Genomic DNA, 19,669 nt, shown 5'->3' with positions numbered 1-19,669 from the left:
CATTTCAAACGACTACCACGAAAAAAGATGACATGGTTATCTTCAAACATTGAATTAGGAGAATACCAATTACATCACGTTGCTATCAGTAAAAGGAGTGTGAAGGAGATACTCAATGTAAAAGTCAGAAAAGACAGTGATATAGAATCAGATCACTATTTTACAGAGATAAAGGTAAAGTTCCAACCCAACAAAAATATACATACAACAAGAGGAAACAAACAGATAAGACCCAGCTAAAAAAAAAAACCTACCAGAGGGGCATAACATGTGGGAAAACATACAACAAAACATGACACAAGCGGATCAGGAAGAGGGATAAAGGAAAAGAAGTAGAAAGTATAGATGGTGGAACCCCGAGTGTGAAACAGAGCTTGAAAATAGACAAGACACTTGGAAGAAGTGGAACATCAATAAGGCAGGAAATAACTGGAATCACTTCACAGAAACTAGGAAACGAACAGCAGGAGTAATCCAAAAGTTTAAAAGACAAGATGTAATTGGTATTCTCCTAATTCAATGTTTGAAAATATGGACTTTGAAACAGTTTAATTGTAACACAGTTTTAGGTTGTTAATATGGTTTTAAATTGTGTTCAATTTGATGTAGATAAACTTATGTGATTGCCAATTTTTCCAAGAACCTATATCAGCTGATGATGACGCAAAAAGTGCGTCGAAACTAGTTCTGATTGAAATATATGTTGTAATTTCACCTAAACAACAGTTTTTGTATGTATTGAATAAGGTGGATCCAAATTATAATAAAAGTTGTAATCTTGGTTCAATACAGACAAACAATGAAATTTATTAATTTAACTATTAATGAACTGACTGATGAAATGAGAAAGAGATGACTGAAGTTTGCTGGACACATTCATCGGATGAGTAATGACAGATTGGCGAAGAGGATATGGGAGTACACTAGGAAATTCAAGAGCACCACAACCTTGACGAAAGAAGTTATCAAAGATCTTACTGAACTAGGTCTAAACACCAAAAGCATGTTGGACAGAAACAAATACTGGAAAATAGTTGACAGACACAGGGAATTTCAGAAACCAGAGAAGCAACAACGAACTTTGACAGACCGACAGAGGGAGGCTAGAAGTCAAAATATGAAGAGGTTTTGGAAGCAAAAGAGACAAGAAGCCAAGAAGCAGAAGCATTAGGTAAGCATGGTCCATAGAAGGCGAAAACAAATGTTTAAATAATAATAATAATAATAATAATAATAATAATAATAATAATAATAATAATCCTAAACCATCTCCAGTTTCCCGGGTGTGGTATATGAGCCTCCTCCATCTCATCCTGTCCTTGTACCATTCCTCCTCCACCAACTTGTCCCAATCATGACCTCTCAGTAGTTCATCATTCTTAACTAAATCTATTCATTTCCTTTGTAGCCTTCCAACGGGTCGTCTTCCTTCTATTTTTCTGTCAAATTCCTTCCTTGCAGTTCTGTTAACTGGCATCCTCTTTATGTGATCAAACCACTTCAGTCTTGATATCTGAATCTTATTGAGGAGGGAATCATCTATTCCTACTTCTTCTCTAATTTTCTCATTCCTAATCTTGTCTTTCCTGGTTTTCTGAATCATAGTGCATAGGAATTTCATTTCAGCTACCAGGAGTTTGGAATTATCTCTACTGGTCAGTGTTGTGGTTTCGAGACTGTATGTAAGAATTGGTGTATAATAGGACTTGTACAATGTCATTTTTGTTTTCATAGGTATTTGCTCATCCTACAGCAGGTGTCTTACCTGGTGGTAAAATTGTGTTGCCTTATTGATTCGATTGTTCACCTCATGTTTTGCTAGGTTGTCATTTGATAGAACGCTACCCAAGTATTTGAAAACTGGAACACTGTCCAGCTGGGCTTCATTTAACATGACTACTGGTTCTGCTCCTTCCCCATACACTTTCATCACCACCGTCTTGGTCTTACTGATGTTTAAACCATATTTCTTAAACTCCTCATTCCAGCTTTGTATTCTCTCTCCCAATTCCTCTTCTGAGTCACTCTAGATCATAACATCATCTGCAAATGTGAAAGCTTTGATATCTCCATGTTCTTTCCTTTTAATAGATTTCATTACTACATCCATCACAATAATAAATAGAAGTGGTGACAATGAGCTGCCCTGCTGCACTCCTCTCTTTGTTTCAAACCAGTCCAACAAACCACATCCTACTTGAATACACCTTCTATTCCCACTATACAACATTTTCACTTTGTCTATGAGGCTGTCTCATACTTGAAGTTCTTTCAAGCATTGCCAAATTCATTCCCTTGGTACACTGTCGTAGGCTTTTTCAATGTCCAAAAATACAGTATTAGAATTAAAGGCTTGTTCTTCTCTCAGTATTTCTTCATTAGCATCCTAATTGCAAATATAAGGTCTGTAGTTGACCTTCCTGGTCTGAAACCATACTGCTCTTCTTCCAAAATTGGTTCAACAATATCTCTGATTCTGGTCTCTATAATTTTTTCCAATATTTTCAGGACATGAGACAGTAGAGTAATACCACGATAATTAGTACATTTTCGTCGGTTTACTTTCTTGAACAGAGGTACAATGATGCCCATCTTCCAGTCGTCAGGAATAGTATTTTCCTCCCATATCTTGTTGAGCAGTCTGTAGAGCCACTGGATTCCTGGAATTCCTGCCGCTTTCAGCATATCAGCACTTAGTTTGTTTATGCCCACTGCCTTTCCTTTCTTCATGCTCTTGAGCACATTTTCAACCTCAAGCCATGTAATTGGTGGTTCAGTTGTGGTTCCTTGACTTGGCTCTCCTCTATCTGTTGTTATGTTTTCTGTATCTCCATTCAGCAACTTTTCAAAATAGATCTTGAGTTCCTGTTTAATTTCTCCCACTTCTTGTGCCAGAGTTCATCACATTCTATTGCTTTTATGGTCTCTTGATCCCTTCGCTTGTTTTTCACTACTCTGTATAGCAATTTCATATTTCCTCTACTATCCTCTTCTAGTTTGTTTGCAAACTCATTCCATTTCTTCTCTTACAATGTTCTTTACAACAAGTTTCTTGTTCCTGTATACTCTTTGGAGTCTTTGTATTTCTTGTTCATTGCGTTCTTGTCCCTGTCTTTGTTTTTCCTAGTCCTGTGCCTTCTTTATTTGGTTTCTTTCTTTCACCGCTGTTTTCACTCTATCATTCCACCATAGTGTCTCCTTTTTCCTTTTGATGGAACTTGTAACTCCACATAGGTTCTTGGCCTCTCCCACAAAGGTATCTTTGAAAGCTTTCCACTCTTCACAACACTGGTTACTTCACCCTTCGGCAGACTCTGTTGAATCCTTAGTTTGTATTCTTCCTTTATTTGGACTTCTTGCAACTTCCAAGTTTTAACCCTTGTTTTTTCCATAATAATTTTCTGCGTTTCATTAGTCTTATGTTTGAAGTCTACTACCAGCAATCTGTGGTCACTGTTCATGCTTTCACTATGGATGACCTTTACATCTGTGATGTATCTGCCACCATCTTTATTCGTGATTACGTAGTCAATCAATGTTCTATACTGGCCATCCCAACGGTACCTTGTTACTCTGTGACTGCCTCTTTTTTTGAAGAATGTACCTTTGATTATATGACCATTTCCTCTGCACAGATCTAATAGTTGTTCTTCCGGGTCCTTTGTCCAAATCCATGTGGACTAATGATGTTCTCATACCCAAGTCTGTCTACCCCAACCTGCGCGTTTAGATTTCCATTAATAATAATAATAATAATAATAATAATAATAATAATAATAATAATAATAATAATAATAATAATAATAATGTTTTCTTCATTAACTGTATCTTCCACGTCTTGCCGAAATTTCTCTTTGTCTTCCTCACTGCAGCCTGCCTGTGGAGCATACACTTGTATAACGGTGTACTTAGTGTTCTCCAGTTTCATGAACATTTTAATGATTCTATCACTTTTGCAGATAACTTCAGCTGTAGCATCAGTCCCTTCGTTAATTAAGAATCCAACACCATTTTTCGCTACCTTCTCCTATCCACTCCAGTATAATTTGTATCCTCCATGAAGTGTCTTATTTCCAATCCCTTTTCATTTGGTCTCACTTAATCCCAATATTGATATTTTTCTTCTATCCGTCATGTCTAGGAGTTCTTCTACCTTTCCACTTAATAATAGAATGTTCATAGTTCCAATTCGGTATTTGAATCTCTTATTTATTTTGGATTTCCTTTCAGAACATTGTATATCATCAGCCTTACAATCATCATACTTTACAATTGTCTGAGAGGACGTGTCAGTCCGGTCTATATATGTATATAATGTTTCTGCAGCACATGTGGCTTCTGGCTTTATGACTGTATTGTAATGTTTGATTTTCGCATTAATAGATAAGCATTTCTTTTTGTAAGTTTCACATGTTAATTTGTGTGCCTTAGATAACTTGTTTGACCTTATCTGAATTTAAGGTTTTTCATTTAAATTATTTGTTATTAACTCACCTAGATATTTGAATTGTGTTACAATTTTAATTTTAGTACCGTTAATATGTATTTCTTTTAATGGTGTTGGTTTTGGGAGGATAATTTCTGTTTTCTCAAATTATATTTTAAGGCCAATTTTATTTGCAATGGTGTGAAGCTCTGATATTTGATTTGTTGCTTCATCTAAATCTTTGGCTAGTAACACCATGTCATCTGCAAATCCAAGGCAATTTGTTTGGATTTTCCTATCTATTTTAATATTTCAAGGGCATTTTCTAAACCATTCTCGCATTACCATTTCTAGTGCACAGTTAAACAATAATGGTGATAAGCCATTACCCTGCCGTAACCCAGTAGTTACTGTACTTCGAATGGGTCTGATAATCACATTCAATTTACAAAGTAGACATTTATTATACACCTATTCAATACCTACAGTACCACGTTTTGTGGTTACATAATCATAAAAGACTGAAAAGTTGTGGACATGTTTTGCACTTCTTATTGGGCATCATCAGCAACATTAGATAATCAAGTTATTAAAAACAGTCATTCCCAAGCAAAATAAGATCCCACAAACACTTAAAATTTTCAATTCAACAACCCCACTTATCCCCCCGATTATTAAGCCTACAATTACCCCTCCAAATAGTCCCCCTCCCACACCGGTACCGACACGTAATACTCCGCCCAACTCTACCCTCCTTCAACTCGCTCCCCCTCCCTCCGTCACACCTATACAACATGCGAAGAAGGATCTCCAGTCAGACCAACGCTGCTAACAAAACAAGATAGATACTCACACGGCATTTAAGTAAGTATCCAATTCAACGCAATCCACAACACCGTACAATCACATACATTTTAAACACACACATCAAATATGTCTTTTTATTCTTTTGCAGTTTAACAACATTCTATCCGTCGAGATTCCTACAACATCTGGATGACTACATTTATATGTGAAAATCAACACAACTTCCAAACACAGTTAAATCTCCAACTTACACTCCATTTCAACGATTATGCCCGAGTGTATCTTAAATCAATTCAACTCAATGAAGGAACACCATTTGCTTCTTCTTAACCTAATTTCAACAGTTGGAAAGTATAATTCAAAACAAAATTCATCCTCTGATCTACTTAGCAGCGACCGTGGCGAATATTACTGACTCACTAAGAAGAGGATCCATTTCAGTTTCAGATACATGCCGATTTTAAAAACTTCTTATCATTACAAATAATTTTTTAGACAATATTGTAAAATATACTACAATAATTTTATCATGTGCTCGTACTTCCCATGTCAAATTTCTTAACTACTGTTTAAAAAGAATTTTTTTTTTAATATCACAACATATCTCATCACAATTTTTCATAAACAATAGTGTAATCATTTTTAAAAAATTGTTTGTTTTATGATCATCTAATGTTGCTGATGATGCCCAATAAGAAGGGCGAAACATGTTCACAACTTTTCAATCTTTTATGATTATGTAACCACAAAATGTGGTACTGTAGGTATTGAATAGGTGTATAATAAATGTATACTTTGTAAATTGAATGTGATCACTGATGTCAATATGGAGCAAAAAATGAAATTAATGACTTGTAATGGGTCTGATAATTCGCCTCTGAACTTTACTTTTGATTTGGTCTCTGTAAGAGTTAATTTTATTGTATTTACTAATTTAGGATGTAATCCCATGTGTCGTAAAATGTTTAATAAAGATTTTCTGTGAATACAATCGTAGGCCTTCTTGAAGTCGATAAATGTTGTCACCATATCTCTATTTCTTTTTCTGTTGTAATCCATTACACTAGCCTGCAAAATAAAACTTTTTTTGTGCGGTAAAAATGAAACTAGGTGGGTTTTATGAATTTCTTAACGCAGAATTCGAGAAAAAAGTTAGTTTTGGCGAATCACATCTGGTTTGGTGGCAATTTTACAAAATATTGTTTTGTTCTTACGTAAAATTGTTGATACTTAGTATTGATTAAATTTGATGTATTAATGTAAATTTCAGCTTGCAAAACGTAATCATATTTTTCATGCATTGAATACACATAAATGCTGCTTTGTAAGCGAGTAGATAGTATGTATTATATTTTTAATGTATATTGAAATTCGTGAAACTGAAGCATTAAGCGCCTATTTAGTTTCGACTGTACAGTTGCTTTTAAATTAATATAACCATACTTTGAATAAAAATTACATGGTTAAACATACATAGTTTTGTTACATTATGTGCAGGTTAGATTCACACCTCCGTCTTTTCCCGTTTTCCGTGGAATTTCCGGGTTTTTTAAGTTCTTGAATGATCTCTAGAAGGGTCGTCTCGTGCAATCGACCAACAGTAATCAGCCATCATATTCACATCCCAACGTCCCTGATAGTGTCGTTCTGCATCTTTGAGATCCTGGTGAAACCTTTCACCTTGTTCTTCACTGACAGCTCCTAAATTTAGAGGAAAATAATCCAGATGTGAAGCTAAGAAATGAAGCTTAAGGCTCATATTACAACCGAGTTCCTTAAACTTTACCAACATTTTCCATACAATTTCTTTGTATTGAGGGTCCTTAATGTTGCCAAGGAATTTAGTCACTACATCTTTGAATGCGTCCCATGCCTCTTTCTCAATTTTGGTCATCGTGTCTGTGAAAATTTTATCCTTCATCTGTTCACGAATCTGTGGTCCATCAAATACGCCTTCTTTGATTTTTGCATCTAATAATGAGGGAAATTTAGTGGATAAATATTGGAAGCATAGGCTACTTTTATCTAATGCCTCGACATGCAGTTTCATCAATAAAAATTTGATGTGCAAGGGTGGAAGTAGAATTTTTTCACGGTCAATAAGACTTACATTCAAGACATTTTTGGATTCTGGTTGTAGTTGTTTCCTTTCTGTCCAACTCACTGTATCCCAATGTTTATTCTGTGCCCTGCTATTCCATTCGCAAAGGGAACAGGAACATTTTGTATAGCCTTTTTGTTGTCCCAGCAACAATCCAATGATCTTTAAATCACCGCAAATTTGCCACCCATGCTCATGATATTTAATTTTTTCAACCACCAACTTTAAGGTCTCGTATGTTTCAGACATTTTTGTGGAGTGTGCAAGTGGACGGATGCCAGAACATTTGTATTATGAAGCAAAACAGCCTTTAAACTTATTTTGGAAGAGTCAGTAAAAACACGCCAGTTACTAGGATCATACTCTCTCTCTCCCAATCGATGTAGAAGATTTGAAACATCCCTACAAAATACAAGTTCATCCTCTTGAGTATAATATTTTCGGACTGTTATTTTTGAAAGGAAACTGCTTTATCAGTCCATCATAAACACTGCATAAGGGCTGGGGCTTTTAACACATCTGATTATTCAAGTGGTCTAAGATGAAAAACAAACTCTCAACTGTCTTATCTTCAATCCTACATACCTCGTGGTCCATTGCGTATCTGGGGGAGTTTGTTATGAATTTACCAGGAAATTCCCAACTACAAAATTAAAATTTAGACAGCAGTAAACCTATAATAAAATGCAAACAATAAGAAATCAAATCACATAACTGTATTCTAAAAACAGTTGCGCGAGAACATCTCTCAACATTACATCTTACGAATTCATGCAGATAATAAAACACCGAATTGCATCAAAACTAGATGTGATAGGAAAAAAATAGCATCATTTTCGGAATCAGGGCAGCGATTTCCATAAGAATTACATATTTTCTATTTTACTGCAAAATGATGTTGGCTAGTGTTATCAGTTTGAGGATCATAATTTGGTCAGGGCAACTCCTCCAAGGCCTGAAACCTGCTTGATATTCTCCTAGTTCATTATCAAGTTGTAATTTCATTCTATTAAGAATAATTCTAGAGAAAATTTTAGAAGTAACGTCCAGGAGTGAAATCCCTCGGTAGTTATTAGGGTCTGTTTTATCCCCTTTTTTATGTAGTGGATGGATGATGGCTGTTGTCTAATGTTCTGGGAATTTGTCTGTAATCCAGATGTTGACTAGTTGTTTATGAAGGGCAATTATTACTGAACTTCCAGCATATTTCCAAATTTCTGCAAAGGTATGATCTTCTTCAGGTGCTTTAAAATTCTTCATGTCATTCAGTGCCGTGTAAATTTCCTTTATTGTAGGAGGGTTTATATTCTCTGTTGGGGTTGTTATTGGTGTATTGACATCTAAGTGAAGGAATTCTGTTGGTTCTTCACAATTGAGGAGTGTTTTGAAATATTTAGCCAGGATTTGTGGATTGTCGTGATTGTTCTGGGCTAATTCACCATTTCTATCTTGTAATAATAAGGTTGGAGCTTCATACTTAGTCAAATGTTTTTAAAAAATGTTGTTTTATTTTGTGAATCTGATATTTTGAATCCTCCTTCAATTGAGTTCAGAGTTTCTTTAAGATACTGTCTTTTTGTTCTTCTTAAGGTTTTAGTTGTATCTTTCCGCTGTTTAACTAAATTTTGAAAAGATGCTTCAGATTTTTGGGACTGGTGCAATAACCACGCTTTGTGTCTTTTCTCAATCAAATTATCACATTCATTATTCCACTACTGATGTTTTTTACATGGCTTTATTGGTGTCAATTCTTCTGCAATTTGCTGAAGGTTACTATCTAGGTCATCTGTTATCTCTGATTATAATTTTTTCTGTTGGATCTATTTTCCTTTTTGGTTTATAGGCTTGTTGTTGTAGTCTCCTTTGGGGAGTTAATTTGATTTTAATTTTAACTACATAATGATCTGAGCCTGTGTCTATTCCTGGAAGAACCCTGACATTATAAATTTCTTTGAGATATAATTTATCCATGAATACATGATCTAATTGCCATTCACCTTTAGTCTAACTGGGATGTTTCCATGTTTTGAGTTTTTGTGGTTTTCTCTTAAAATATGTAGATTTTGATATTAGGCCATGATTCCTGCAAAGATCAATGAGTTTTTGACCTTTTTGTTTGTTCTCTTCTGAGCAGGTCATTTACCAATTACATCACGATATCTACGTTCTCTTCCTAGTTGGGCATTAAAATCCCTAATTAATATTTTAACATGGTTTTTAGGAATGTTATTTAGGATATCGTCAAGTAGATCCCAATAGTTTTCTATCACTACACAGTCTTTTAGAGAGTTATTCTTATCATTGGTAGGAGTATGTGTATTAGTTATGGTATAAATTTGATTAGCTGTCTTTATCGTAAGTGAAGAGATCCTTGAGGAACGAGATTTAAACTTTTGTATAGAGTTTATTATTTTAAGACAACCAAAAAGCCTGTTCCAAACTGGGGAGTATTTTTTGTCACTCTCTTTCCTGGTATACCTTTGTAGAGTCTGTAACATCCTGATCGATGTTTCTAATTTCCTGTAATCCCATAATGAGAATCTTGTGCTGGTCCATTATGTCAGTGATCACTTTTAATTTGCCAATTTTTAGAAGGGAATTTACATTGTGTGTTGCAAATATGACATATGGTTTGACTTAGGTGCAGTAGTCTTCTCTGTATGTGGGTATTTCAATGCCTCCGACTGCATTGGATCTTCAAGGTGGCAGACCACCGTATCCGATTACTGCCTTCTCTGATCATTTGGTACAGACGATGGAATATTTCTTTGAAGATTTTCCATAGCTGATTGTTGAGGTATCACCTGTGGTGGGATTAGGTCCTGAGTTACAACTCTGGATGTAATCCAGTGAGGTGATAATGATTTATGAGTTGGTGATTAATGAAGTTGTGAGAAAATTACAACTAAGGTATTGAGCCTTAGAGGTTGCCTCAAGATGTTCTTTGGCTATCATTTTACGGCACTGAGCCAACCCTCCTCCTTTCCATGGGCTTGGGACTGGTAACAGCAACTACTGGGCTACTCAATCTACCCAGTAGGTACTGCAGGCAGAGTTATATAGAGTATAATAATTTTAGTAGAAACTTTTTTCTACATGTACAATATAGCAGTGATGAAGGCCCCCAGGCTGAGAACCATTGCCTGAAAACACGCTTCAAGTTGAAGAGATATGTTCTATGAATGGATATCAACATAATCTACTGTATTACTTGTACACGGTAAAACATGTTTGCTTTGGGACAGCACAGTTTGTAATTCTATCAAGGGCTTATAAATCATAAAAGTATTGAGAGGATCATACTGTGGCAGCACATGATATGGCTGGTTCTCTGCATGCCCACTGTATGAGAGAAACAAGTAAAAAGAAAAAAATCCACTCATGTCCTCGTTCTGAGGTGGTGCAGTTCTTTTCAGGCACACCCCCAAAGGAGGTGAACTGCGTGTACAATTTTAAACACATACCAGCCCTCCTGCCATTTTCAAATTTCTGGCAGTACTGGGAATCGATCCCAAGCCCCTGAGGATGGCAGCTAATAGTGCTAACCATTACACTATGGAGGCAGACGGAGGAACAAGTCAGAAGTTAGGAACTATTGTAAACAAACCAATGTAACCAGTAGACTATGGTACGGCATACATGTATGCGTCCCCTCCTGCTGTCTACTCCACTTCCACTACCAGTCTCCCACTCTTTGTTATGATGACTAAGATCACACACAGTCATTCTCACCACTTCTTTCAGGACATTTTTACAACCACACATTTCTTTGAAACGATCACAGGTTTTGAAACAAAGGTTTGAAACGAAGTACTTCCCTGACAAACTGCTTGTACAATCTGTCTTCTATTCCTTCAAAGATGAACGTACCGATATTCACTGAAAGTATTTCAAATACACTCTTTACAGTATATGAAGGCTGTAAAGAAAAATGACCAGGCATATGCATATTTTACTCACAATTACAACTTTCTAGGGAAAAACAGAAAGAGAAGAAAGAAAACACCATTGTTCCCACATTCATATTTCAACCGATACATACAAAGCGGTATGGGGAGAACATGAAGAGAAGTCTCCCTGAACATCATGCTATTTCTCACCTTGTGCACCACCTAGTGTTGCTAAATAAAAGATCTCATGATAATTTAGTGGAGACAATTTTTCATCATTGAAGGACAGGTGAATTCCAACACTCAAGGCCTTGTGCATTGCATCTATTATAGAGGGACTGTAACCTCCAGATACATCTGAAAAATATTAACAACAATGTTTAAATTGTAAAATCATCCAATGTACTAATAACTGATACCTGAAGCACAAAAAATGTCCTTATTAAAACATTTGACAGACAGAAACACACATAATATTCATTTGCACAAACAAACAAAAGTGTTCTACAAAATAAAAATGAGATTCCCACAATAAGGGCCTGTGGAATCTCGTGTTAAACTGACAAATGCTTGATGGGCTCAGGCTTGATAAAAAAAATAAAAAAATAAATGAATTTATGACATTTTTCAAACCATGAATTATAATTAATTGTAATAATAATGTTCACATGTCCAATTGCCAAACCATTTTGTTTAAAACATGTTCTGTATAAATTTTTGGACAAATAGGCCAGGCTAGGAATAGATTCTCAGGCTCAGGTTCAGTTCAGATTGGGCCATGAAAGTTATGAATACTTGAGACATGTAACAAACCAAATACTAACCTGTACCTAACCCAACTTTGATTCCTGCTGATAATAGCCTGCGTACATTACAAAGTCCACTCCTCAGATTTGTATTCGAATTGGGACAGTGAGAGATGGCTGCTCCTGTTGCAGCCAACATCTTTAATTCAGCATCTTCCAAATGAACTCCATGAGCTAATATGGTCTGCGAAAAAAAAAAAAAAAAAAAAAAATGTAGGCTACTATATACTGTACTTCTATATAAATTCACTTTGAAAAACTGAAAGAATTTATTTATCTTGTATTAACAGTATATTAATTTTAGATTCCTAAAATGTCTTAAACAAAGTCAAATTTGATAGCCCACCAGCATAAGCTTCATTTTCATAGACAACAGAAGATAAATTTATTACTTCTTCAGTGGTATGTTATGTTTGAAAATCTCTTTCTACAAGATATGTTCCAACTCTTTCAGGAAAATCAACAACTGAACTTAGTTGTAAAGCAGTACAAACCTATCATAATGAAATCAGGTTTTAGGATGAAGAGATTTCTGAATGTACTGTTCTCGCATTATATCTCTGCCACTGCATGACTATTGCATTTCTAAGAATGTGAAAGGTCTAGTTGCTGTCTGCACTTTTGTTCCTATTCACGTGACATTCCTCCACATTGTGGGACTCGGGAATAGAATTGCGACCTTTCACTTTCTTAGAAATGCAATGATCACACAGCGGCAGAGATATAACACGAGGACAGTACAGTATATGAGTGGTTTCAGAAATTTGACTCTAAAACCATGAGCTTAAAAAGCAAAAACCACTAAAATCACGCATGGAGAAAAATCCACATGTTAATGTCAGGAAAGCTCCAACTGCTTGGCTGAATGGTCAGCATTGAGGCCTTTGGTTCAGAGGGTCCCAGGTTCGATTACTGGCCTGGTCAGGGAATTTAATCATGTCTGATTAATTCTTCTGACTCGGGGACTGGGTGTTTGTGTTTGTCCCAACATACTCTTCTTCAAATTCAGACAACACACCACACTACCAACCACTAAAGAATACACAATAGTGAATACATAACCCCACATAGGTTTGGCTTCATGAAGAGTATCCAGCCGTAAAACAGAGCTAAATCTACATGTGTGTCTCAGTCCACACCCGTGACCCCATAGGTGTGGAAAAAGTGGCAGAAGTAGAAAAAGAAGAATGTCAGGAAAAAAATTACTTTGGTGTATTTTGAACTGCACCCTTAACTGATCACGTGAAAAAGTTCAACTTGCGCTAAGAGTATTAGAAACAACAATGCTTTGAAATTTGTAGTAATTTTCAACTACACTATGAAAAATAGCCCTTATTTAATTGCAATATGGACAGTAATTTATTAAGATGAGTTTCGGAGATAATATGCGAAACTTAAGTCATTTCGAGAAGGAAGTTTTGTTTGCAGTGAAATGGATTCTGCAGGATTTCATGAGTGTATGATGAATAAATCAATAAAGTTGTCTATGTGTATAGAAAGATTGGAATTTCAATAATCCTAAAACATGGATAAACACAAAAGATCAGAGAAGGAAGAGGGAACATTAGAAAAAAGGGACTGGAGCAAACATGAAAATTCAGAATGACAAGGACAATTTACATGAATTTGTGCACTGTCATGTTCCAACAGAATAGCTCTCTCATTAAATTCAGTTGTACATCATGTATTCTCAGCCCTTGATGAGCTCATTTCTGCTTCGTAACTTCATCAGGAGGGTAAGTATCGACACTCAGGAACCCATCTTGCCAGATCTTCAATATTGATCTTCTTTTCCTTTAGCATTTGTCACTCCTGGTAGCAGGGTCTGCTATCTCCACTTCTTCCTGTTGTGGGCCATGTCAAATAATAATAACAATGTTATTTTGCTTTACGTCCCACTAACTACTTTTTAAGGTCTTCGGAGACGCCGAGGTGCCGGAATTTAGTCCTGCAGGAGTTCTTTAACATGCCAGTAAATCTACCGACACGGGGCTGTCGTATTTGAGCACCTTCAAATACCACCGGACTGACCCAGGATCGAACCTGCCAAGTTGGGGTTAGAAGGCCAGCGCCTTAACCGTCTGAGCCACTGCCTCAGTCACCCATTTGGTCTTTGCCTAGCAACTTCGATGATGATGATGATGATGATGATGATGATGATGATGATGATGATGATGATGATGATGATGATAGGCTATAATTACAGTTCTACAAGGGCTGCTGATGTCACTGGAGTGTGATGTAATGGTAAGTTAACGGTAAACAAGCCAACTGACACAACGCCAGGAACAGCGTACTGCACCACATTGCACTCCTAGCTGGACCAGTGAAAAGTAAGGATGAACATGAGTACCTCTTTAATGTAAGTTACAACTTTTCAACTATTATTAGAAGGGTGTACACAGGACTTTAACATGAATGGTTTTGCATGGCACAATAATATTCTTCAATTCATAAAAGAGGTGTGATTTGATAGACTCTGATGACGTTCCTTCAAGAATGAAACATGAATTTTTTAAATTATATCTTTTTCAGGTATAATCTGTTGTTGAATGTTTTCTTTTTCAGGTATTTCTCAATTTTATTTTATCTTAAATTAGTGTCAACAGACTGAAAAATCTAACAGTTATGGATTAACTAAGTTGAAACTGAAAAAGAAATGGCTGCCACTATAACAAAAAAGAAATCTACATCTGATTGCAGCACATGCCTAAACCATTGTAAAAGGCCATCACACATTTTCTCCTCAACTGGTGCAACACCAAACTGTTTCCTTATTCTTTCACTACAGATGCTACCCAACCTGGCAATGCCAGCTGTTCACCTAAGCATCTTTTTCACCATGATGCCTAGTCAACATTCTGCTTCTCTGGTGGTCGGCCAACATTCACTACTAAGTGTGCAATGGGACAAATGTCAGTACAGTAGAACTTTGATTTTAGGTGATTTTTCGTCTGACGATTGCAAGTGATTTCTGTAGTTTTTTGCCACTTCTTCCATGCAGCAAGAATTCAGCAGTGTTTGTAAACCTCAGATATTTAAATTTTGTAATTCTTGGCAGGTCCTCCCTATCAACTTGGATTTCTTCAGTTCCTCTTGGATCTGACATCTCAGTCTGTACTGGCCCAGCCAATCATTCAATTCTTGAATTTGGAACAGGAAATTCAGCTTGTTTTCAGCAGCTAACACGATGTCATCAAGATCATCCAAGGTAAAGCCTGGTGCAGGGCTGCTGTAACACTGCCCGTCACAACTATGAACAACACTTAATTGATAAACATTGATTGTGACATGGAAGTCATTGGAAGTTAAAACAGCAGCTTGAATGTAACTTCTAGGCTCTGCATAAAACAGCCATACCCAGTTGACAAGGTACTCCAGGATGCCTTGTTGTCAGAGTGCTTACCAGATGAGATCACATGGCACAAAATAAAAAGCCTTCTTAAGATTTAAACCCTTTACACTGACCATACATCGTATAGACCTCGTTTTCTTCATATGCTGCTGACCTCCATGCGTGGTATTAACCCCTATAGGTCTAACATCATTTTGTTCTAGCTTATAAAGTTTTAAAGATGTTGAGATAGAAATGGGATATATTTGAAGTTGAAGATCTCTGCCTTCCTTCTATGTATGAATCAGCCCAAATCAGAATTCTTTTCTCTTTCTATAGAGTTTGAAATATTCTGATCTCTTTCTGCTTGAGAATAAACTGTCCTAAATTTCTGCTGCATTCTAGCAGATGTGCATATGTTTCACTACAGGATGTTTCCTTATGTAGATTGATAGTATAAATCAGGCATCGTCAATCGAGAGCGAAATGCCTTCAGAGCCAGTTTTCTCCCCGCTCTTGAGGAACGAGAGCAGCTTAGCGAGCAAGTAGGGGAAGTGCATGGCATAGTACGTACTGCAAGTCAGTGGCACAAAGGTAGAGCACATCTTTCTGGACAGGTTAGATGGCGACACGATACGCGTGAACTCATATGAGGTGACAGTAGTGTGTTTCCGTCTTTATCCTCACACCACATGACGTTCAAATCTAGTCGGTTAATGTTGCATTTACTATGGAAGAGAGTTCAGCATAGCGTAGGCCAACAAGGTCCAAACCTTCCTGGGAAGAAGTGTGTTTAATAGTTCAAGAAATTAACACAGCAAAATGTTCAATATGTAATAAAATATTGAATCACATTAAAAAACATTAGAAGAATATAAAGAGGTTTTAATGACGATACTCAAATGAAAGATGGGTTTAGAAACACCAACAGTTTGACTGAATTTTATGTTTGTTTTCCACATTTTCAAGCGGCAAGTATAGTATGGCCACGGTATGCAACCCGCCTGTCCGCTGCTCTCTTGTCACGTGACAAACAGGCTTCACAACATTCAGGCATTAGAAAATAATCTGCAGGTGTTTGCTATGCCCTTCTCAGTGGATGGGCAAACTATTAGACCATAACTGCAGCCAGAACTGATTGATATACAGTGTGATACTCAAATGAAAGATGGGTTTAGAAACACCAACAGTTTGACTGAATTTTATGTTTGTTTTCCACATTTCGCAACTTGCCAGTATGCAAACGATAAGTTTAGTGCCAAACATTGATACAATACTACCTAAACGAGCCCAAAAGTCCCATGAAGGAGGAATACACCAGTGATATGTTTCAGTTCGCGTGTTCAATTTGTTGTCATAGTAATAAATGACATACAAATATTGAAATGTATGTTAATTAGTGTGCAAAGAATATGTACAAAAACACAAAAATTGTATTTTCTTCTGGTAAATGTACATGTCCCAAAACTTCAGTTAATCGTGAAAATGTACAGTATTTATTCAGGAAATATTGCACACTGCTGTATATTTCTTTTGTCAATGAATAATTTTCTTGTTGTTTCATACTCTGTAATCTGTGTCCAGTTCGTCTCACATGAACCATGCTCCAAATTAATATTATTATTATTATTATTATTATTATTATTATTATTATTATTATTATTATTATTATTATTATTATTATTATTATTATTATGAAAGCTGTTGTTCATATGGAACATTTTCAAGCGGCAAGTACAGTATGGCCACGGTATGCAACCCGCCTGTCCGCTGCTCTCTTGTCATGTGACAAACAGCCGTCTCGAGCAGAGCAAGTAACACCAGCTCCCTAGAGCAACTACGTGATGACGTCTGGTATAAAGCACCATCTTTCACTGATATGCATGTTGACATGATCTGGTGAGAGTTCCCATAATTCTTTCAACACCTTGAAACCTCTTACGACTCATAATTACTTGGCTTACTGTCAGTTTGAAATGTGATATTGTGGGGAGTGAAAGCATGGCACTTTGAATGAAAGTGAAGAAATAATTGTTTCAATAAATCAGATGTTAACAGCACTACACCAGAGTGAACTGAGAGAAGTGAGAGCGGGTGCATAACATAAGGAATGAGAGCGTATGGTGCATGCAACACCAAAGTACATGCACTCTTTCTCATGAACTTATCATCCCCTTAACCTGGGATTCATACTAAATGAATCTTTGAACTATCGTTTCCAGTTCTTACTCTCAAAGTTTCCAAGTCATCAATTGCCCTAGTTTTTATTGTATTATGAATTCACCCATGCAAATATAAGAATGTCACTTTCATTTTGTATAAAATATGGAACGTATCTTCTCCATTAGTAGACTATAAGGTGAAAAATAAATACTGTATATTGTTGTCATGCCTAGAAAAACTGCTATGTGATAATATTTCAGTTTAGAACTCTGACCAGAAAGGTTCTGCATCTAAGGTTCAGTACTGAATTAACTATCAGGTGTATGCATACAGTAAGTCTTTTCCAGTTTCACTAAGAACAGCCAGCAAACAGTACGCAGCGTATGAATTTGACACGTGTCAGTTTGTTTGTCTGACATTAACCTACCAACACATAAAAACTGGGTCCACCAAACAATAGCGTCTGTGTTGTATTGCTCAGCGATTATGTCGATGTTTGTGCCTGAAAAAGAGCATTTGCGACACGCATTGCTTTTCTTATTTAATCAAAAGAAAAAGGCTGTGAAATGTCATCATTTGCTGGTAGAAACATATGGTGAACGAAGTCCATCAATTAGAACATGTGAGACCTGGTTTTAACAATTTAAACGTGGTGCTTTCAAAGTGAAAGACAGTGCGCGCTCGGTAGACCACAAAACTGCGAAGACAAGCAATTGCAGGCGTTAGTAGATGATGACCCAACTCAAACTCAACAGCAATTGGCACAAGCATTAAATGTGTCACAACAAACAATCAGCAGATGTTTATGAGCAGTGGGAAAGATCAATAAACTTGGTAAATGGGTCCCACATGATTTGAATGGATGGCAAATGGAAAATTGCAAAGTCACTTACAAAATGCTGCTTCAACACCACTAAAGAGAATCATTTCTGTACCAAATTGTGACGGGTGATGAAAAATGGATTTATTTTGAAAACCCGAAGCAGAGAAAATCGTGGCTGTCACCTGGCGAAGCCGGTCCTTCAACACAAAGGCAAAATCACTTCGCAAAGAAGACCATGCTTTGTGTCTGGTGGGACCAGAGTGGTATTGTGTATTATACTCTTGAAGCCCGGCAAAACAATTAATGCACAAAGCTATTGCCAACAAATGATTAATTTAAATCATACATTGATCGAAAGACAATCGTAATGGGCCAGAAGACAATACAACGTAATTTTGTTACACGACAATCCAACAAACTTACTACTACTACCTATTTTCAATGGATCAGTCAAAACTGGCTAAGAAAATTGCCAGGACCTGAATCCGGGCCTCTTAGACTCAAACAGAGTGAAAAAGGCAGGTCCCAAAAATAATAACAAAATAATGCAGATCTGGGGTTAATTTAAATGAAACACATTTATTAACACAAATTATGAAGAAATTAGTCCAAGACTGGCATAAAAGAACAAATAAATAGGGATATGGGAAGTCAGTTATTCACATACATGACATTCAACAATGGTCCATCCAAAGGGAGTATTATGCAATCTCATAATTCTTTTGTATACCTCTAGACGGTATAGGAATATGATTTGCAATATAATATTTTTCTCACCACAGTGAGCACAGTGCTTAAGATTAGTTTCCAAAGCATTTCTTTCTCGAAATAGGAAAAATAATAATCCCGAGATAGAAGGTAACAATATTTTTACATCATCAGAATCTCTACTCTCCTTTTTTTTATAATCCCCATGGAGATTAAATCCCCAATAAAATAAAAAATGCCATCAAAATCAAGACCGGCTGAAAAGAACAATCATGGAAAGATAGAAGGTAACAATATTTTTACATCATCAGAATCTCTACTCTCCTTTTTTTTTGATAATCCCCATGGAGATTAAATCCCCAATAAAATAAAAAATGCCAGCAAAATCAAGACCAGCTGAAAAGAACAATTATGGAACATGAAAGAGTAAAGAAAAGGGTTGCCATCGCAACAAAAAATAAACAAACATGTGGCAGAAAGGCGTAAAAATGAGGTTAAAATCCAAAACAAAGAGATAAATTGGCTAGGAAGGCCAGAAATGAAAGTAAGACAAAATGGGAACAATGATAATAATAAATAATAACTGGATACTGAAAAGTAGCATACGCCCA

At 36.3% G+C, this 19,669-nt stretch overlaps 1 protein-coding gene across 1 annotated transcript in view; it reads right to left on the bottom strand.

Annotated features, from left to right (window-relative positions):
- The window catches only part of DhpD (guanine deaminase), a 157,730-nt gene that overhangs the window by 9,690 nt on the left and 128,371 nt on the right, over positions 1-19,669 (bottom strand). The window contains exons 8-9 of the mRNA XM_067158199.2: positions 12,049-12,214; positions 11,435-11,581 (exon numbers count right to left, since the gene is read on the bottom strand). Coding sequence (XP_067014300.2) covers positions 11,435-11,581; positions 12,049-12,214 — 313 coding nt within the window. The remainder of the gene's footprint in view (positions 1-11,434; positions 11,582-12,048; positions 12,215-19,669) is intronic.

This window comes from Anabrus simplex, chromosome 1 (assembly GCF_040414725.1).
Source record: "Anabrus simplex isolate iqAnaSimp1 chromosome 1, ASM4041472v1, whole genome shotgun sequence".
Taxonomy (NCBI): domain Eukaryota; kingdom Metazoa; phylum Arthropoda; class Insecta; order Orthoptera; family Tettigoniidae; genus Anabrus; species Anabrus simplex.
The sequence above is the reverse complement of the archived record's forward strand: the minus strand, read 5'-3'. Positions and strand labels throughout refer to the sequence as shown.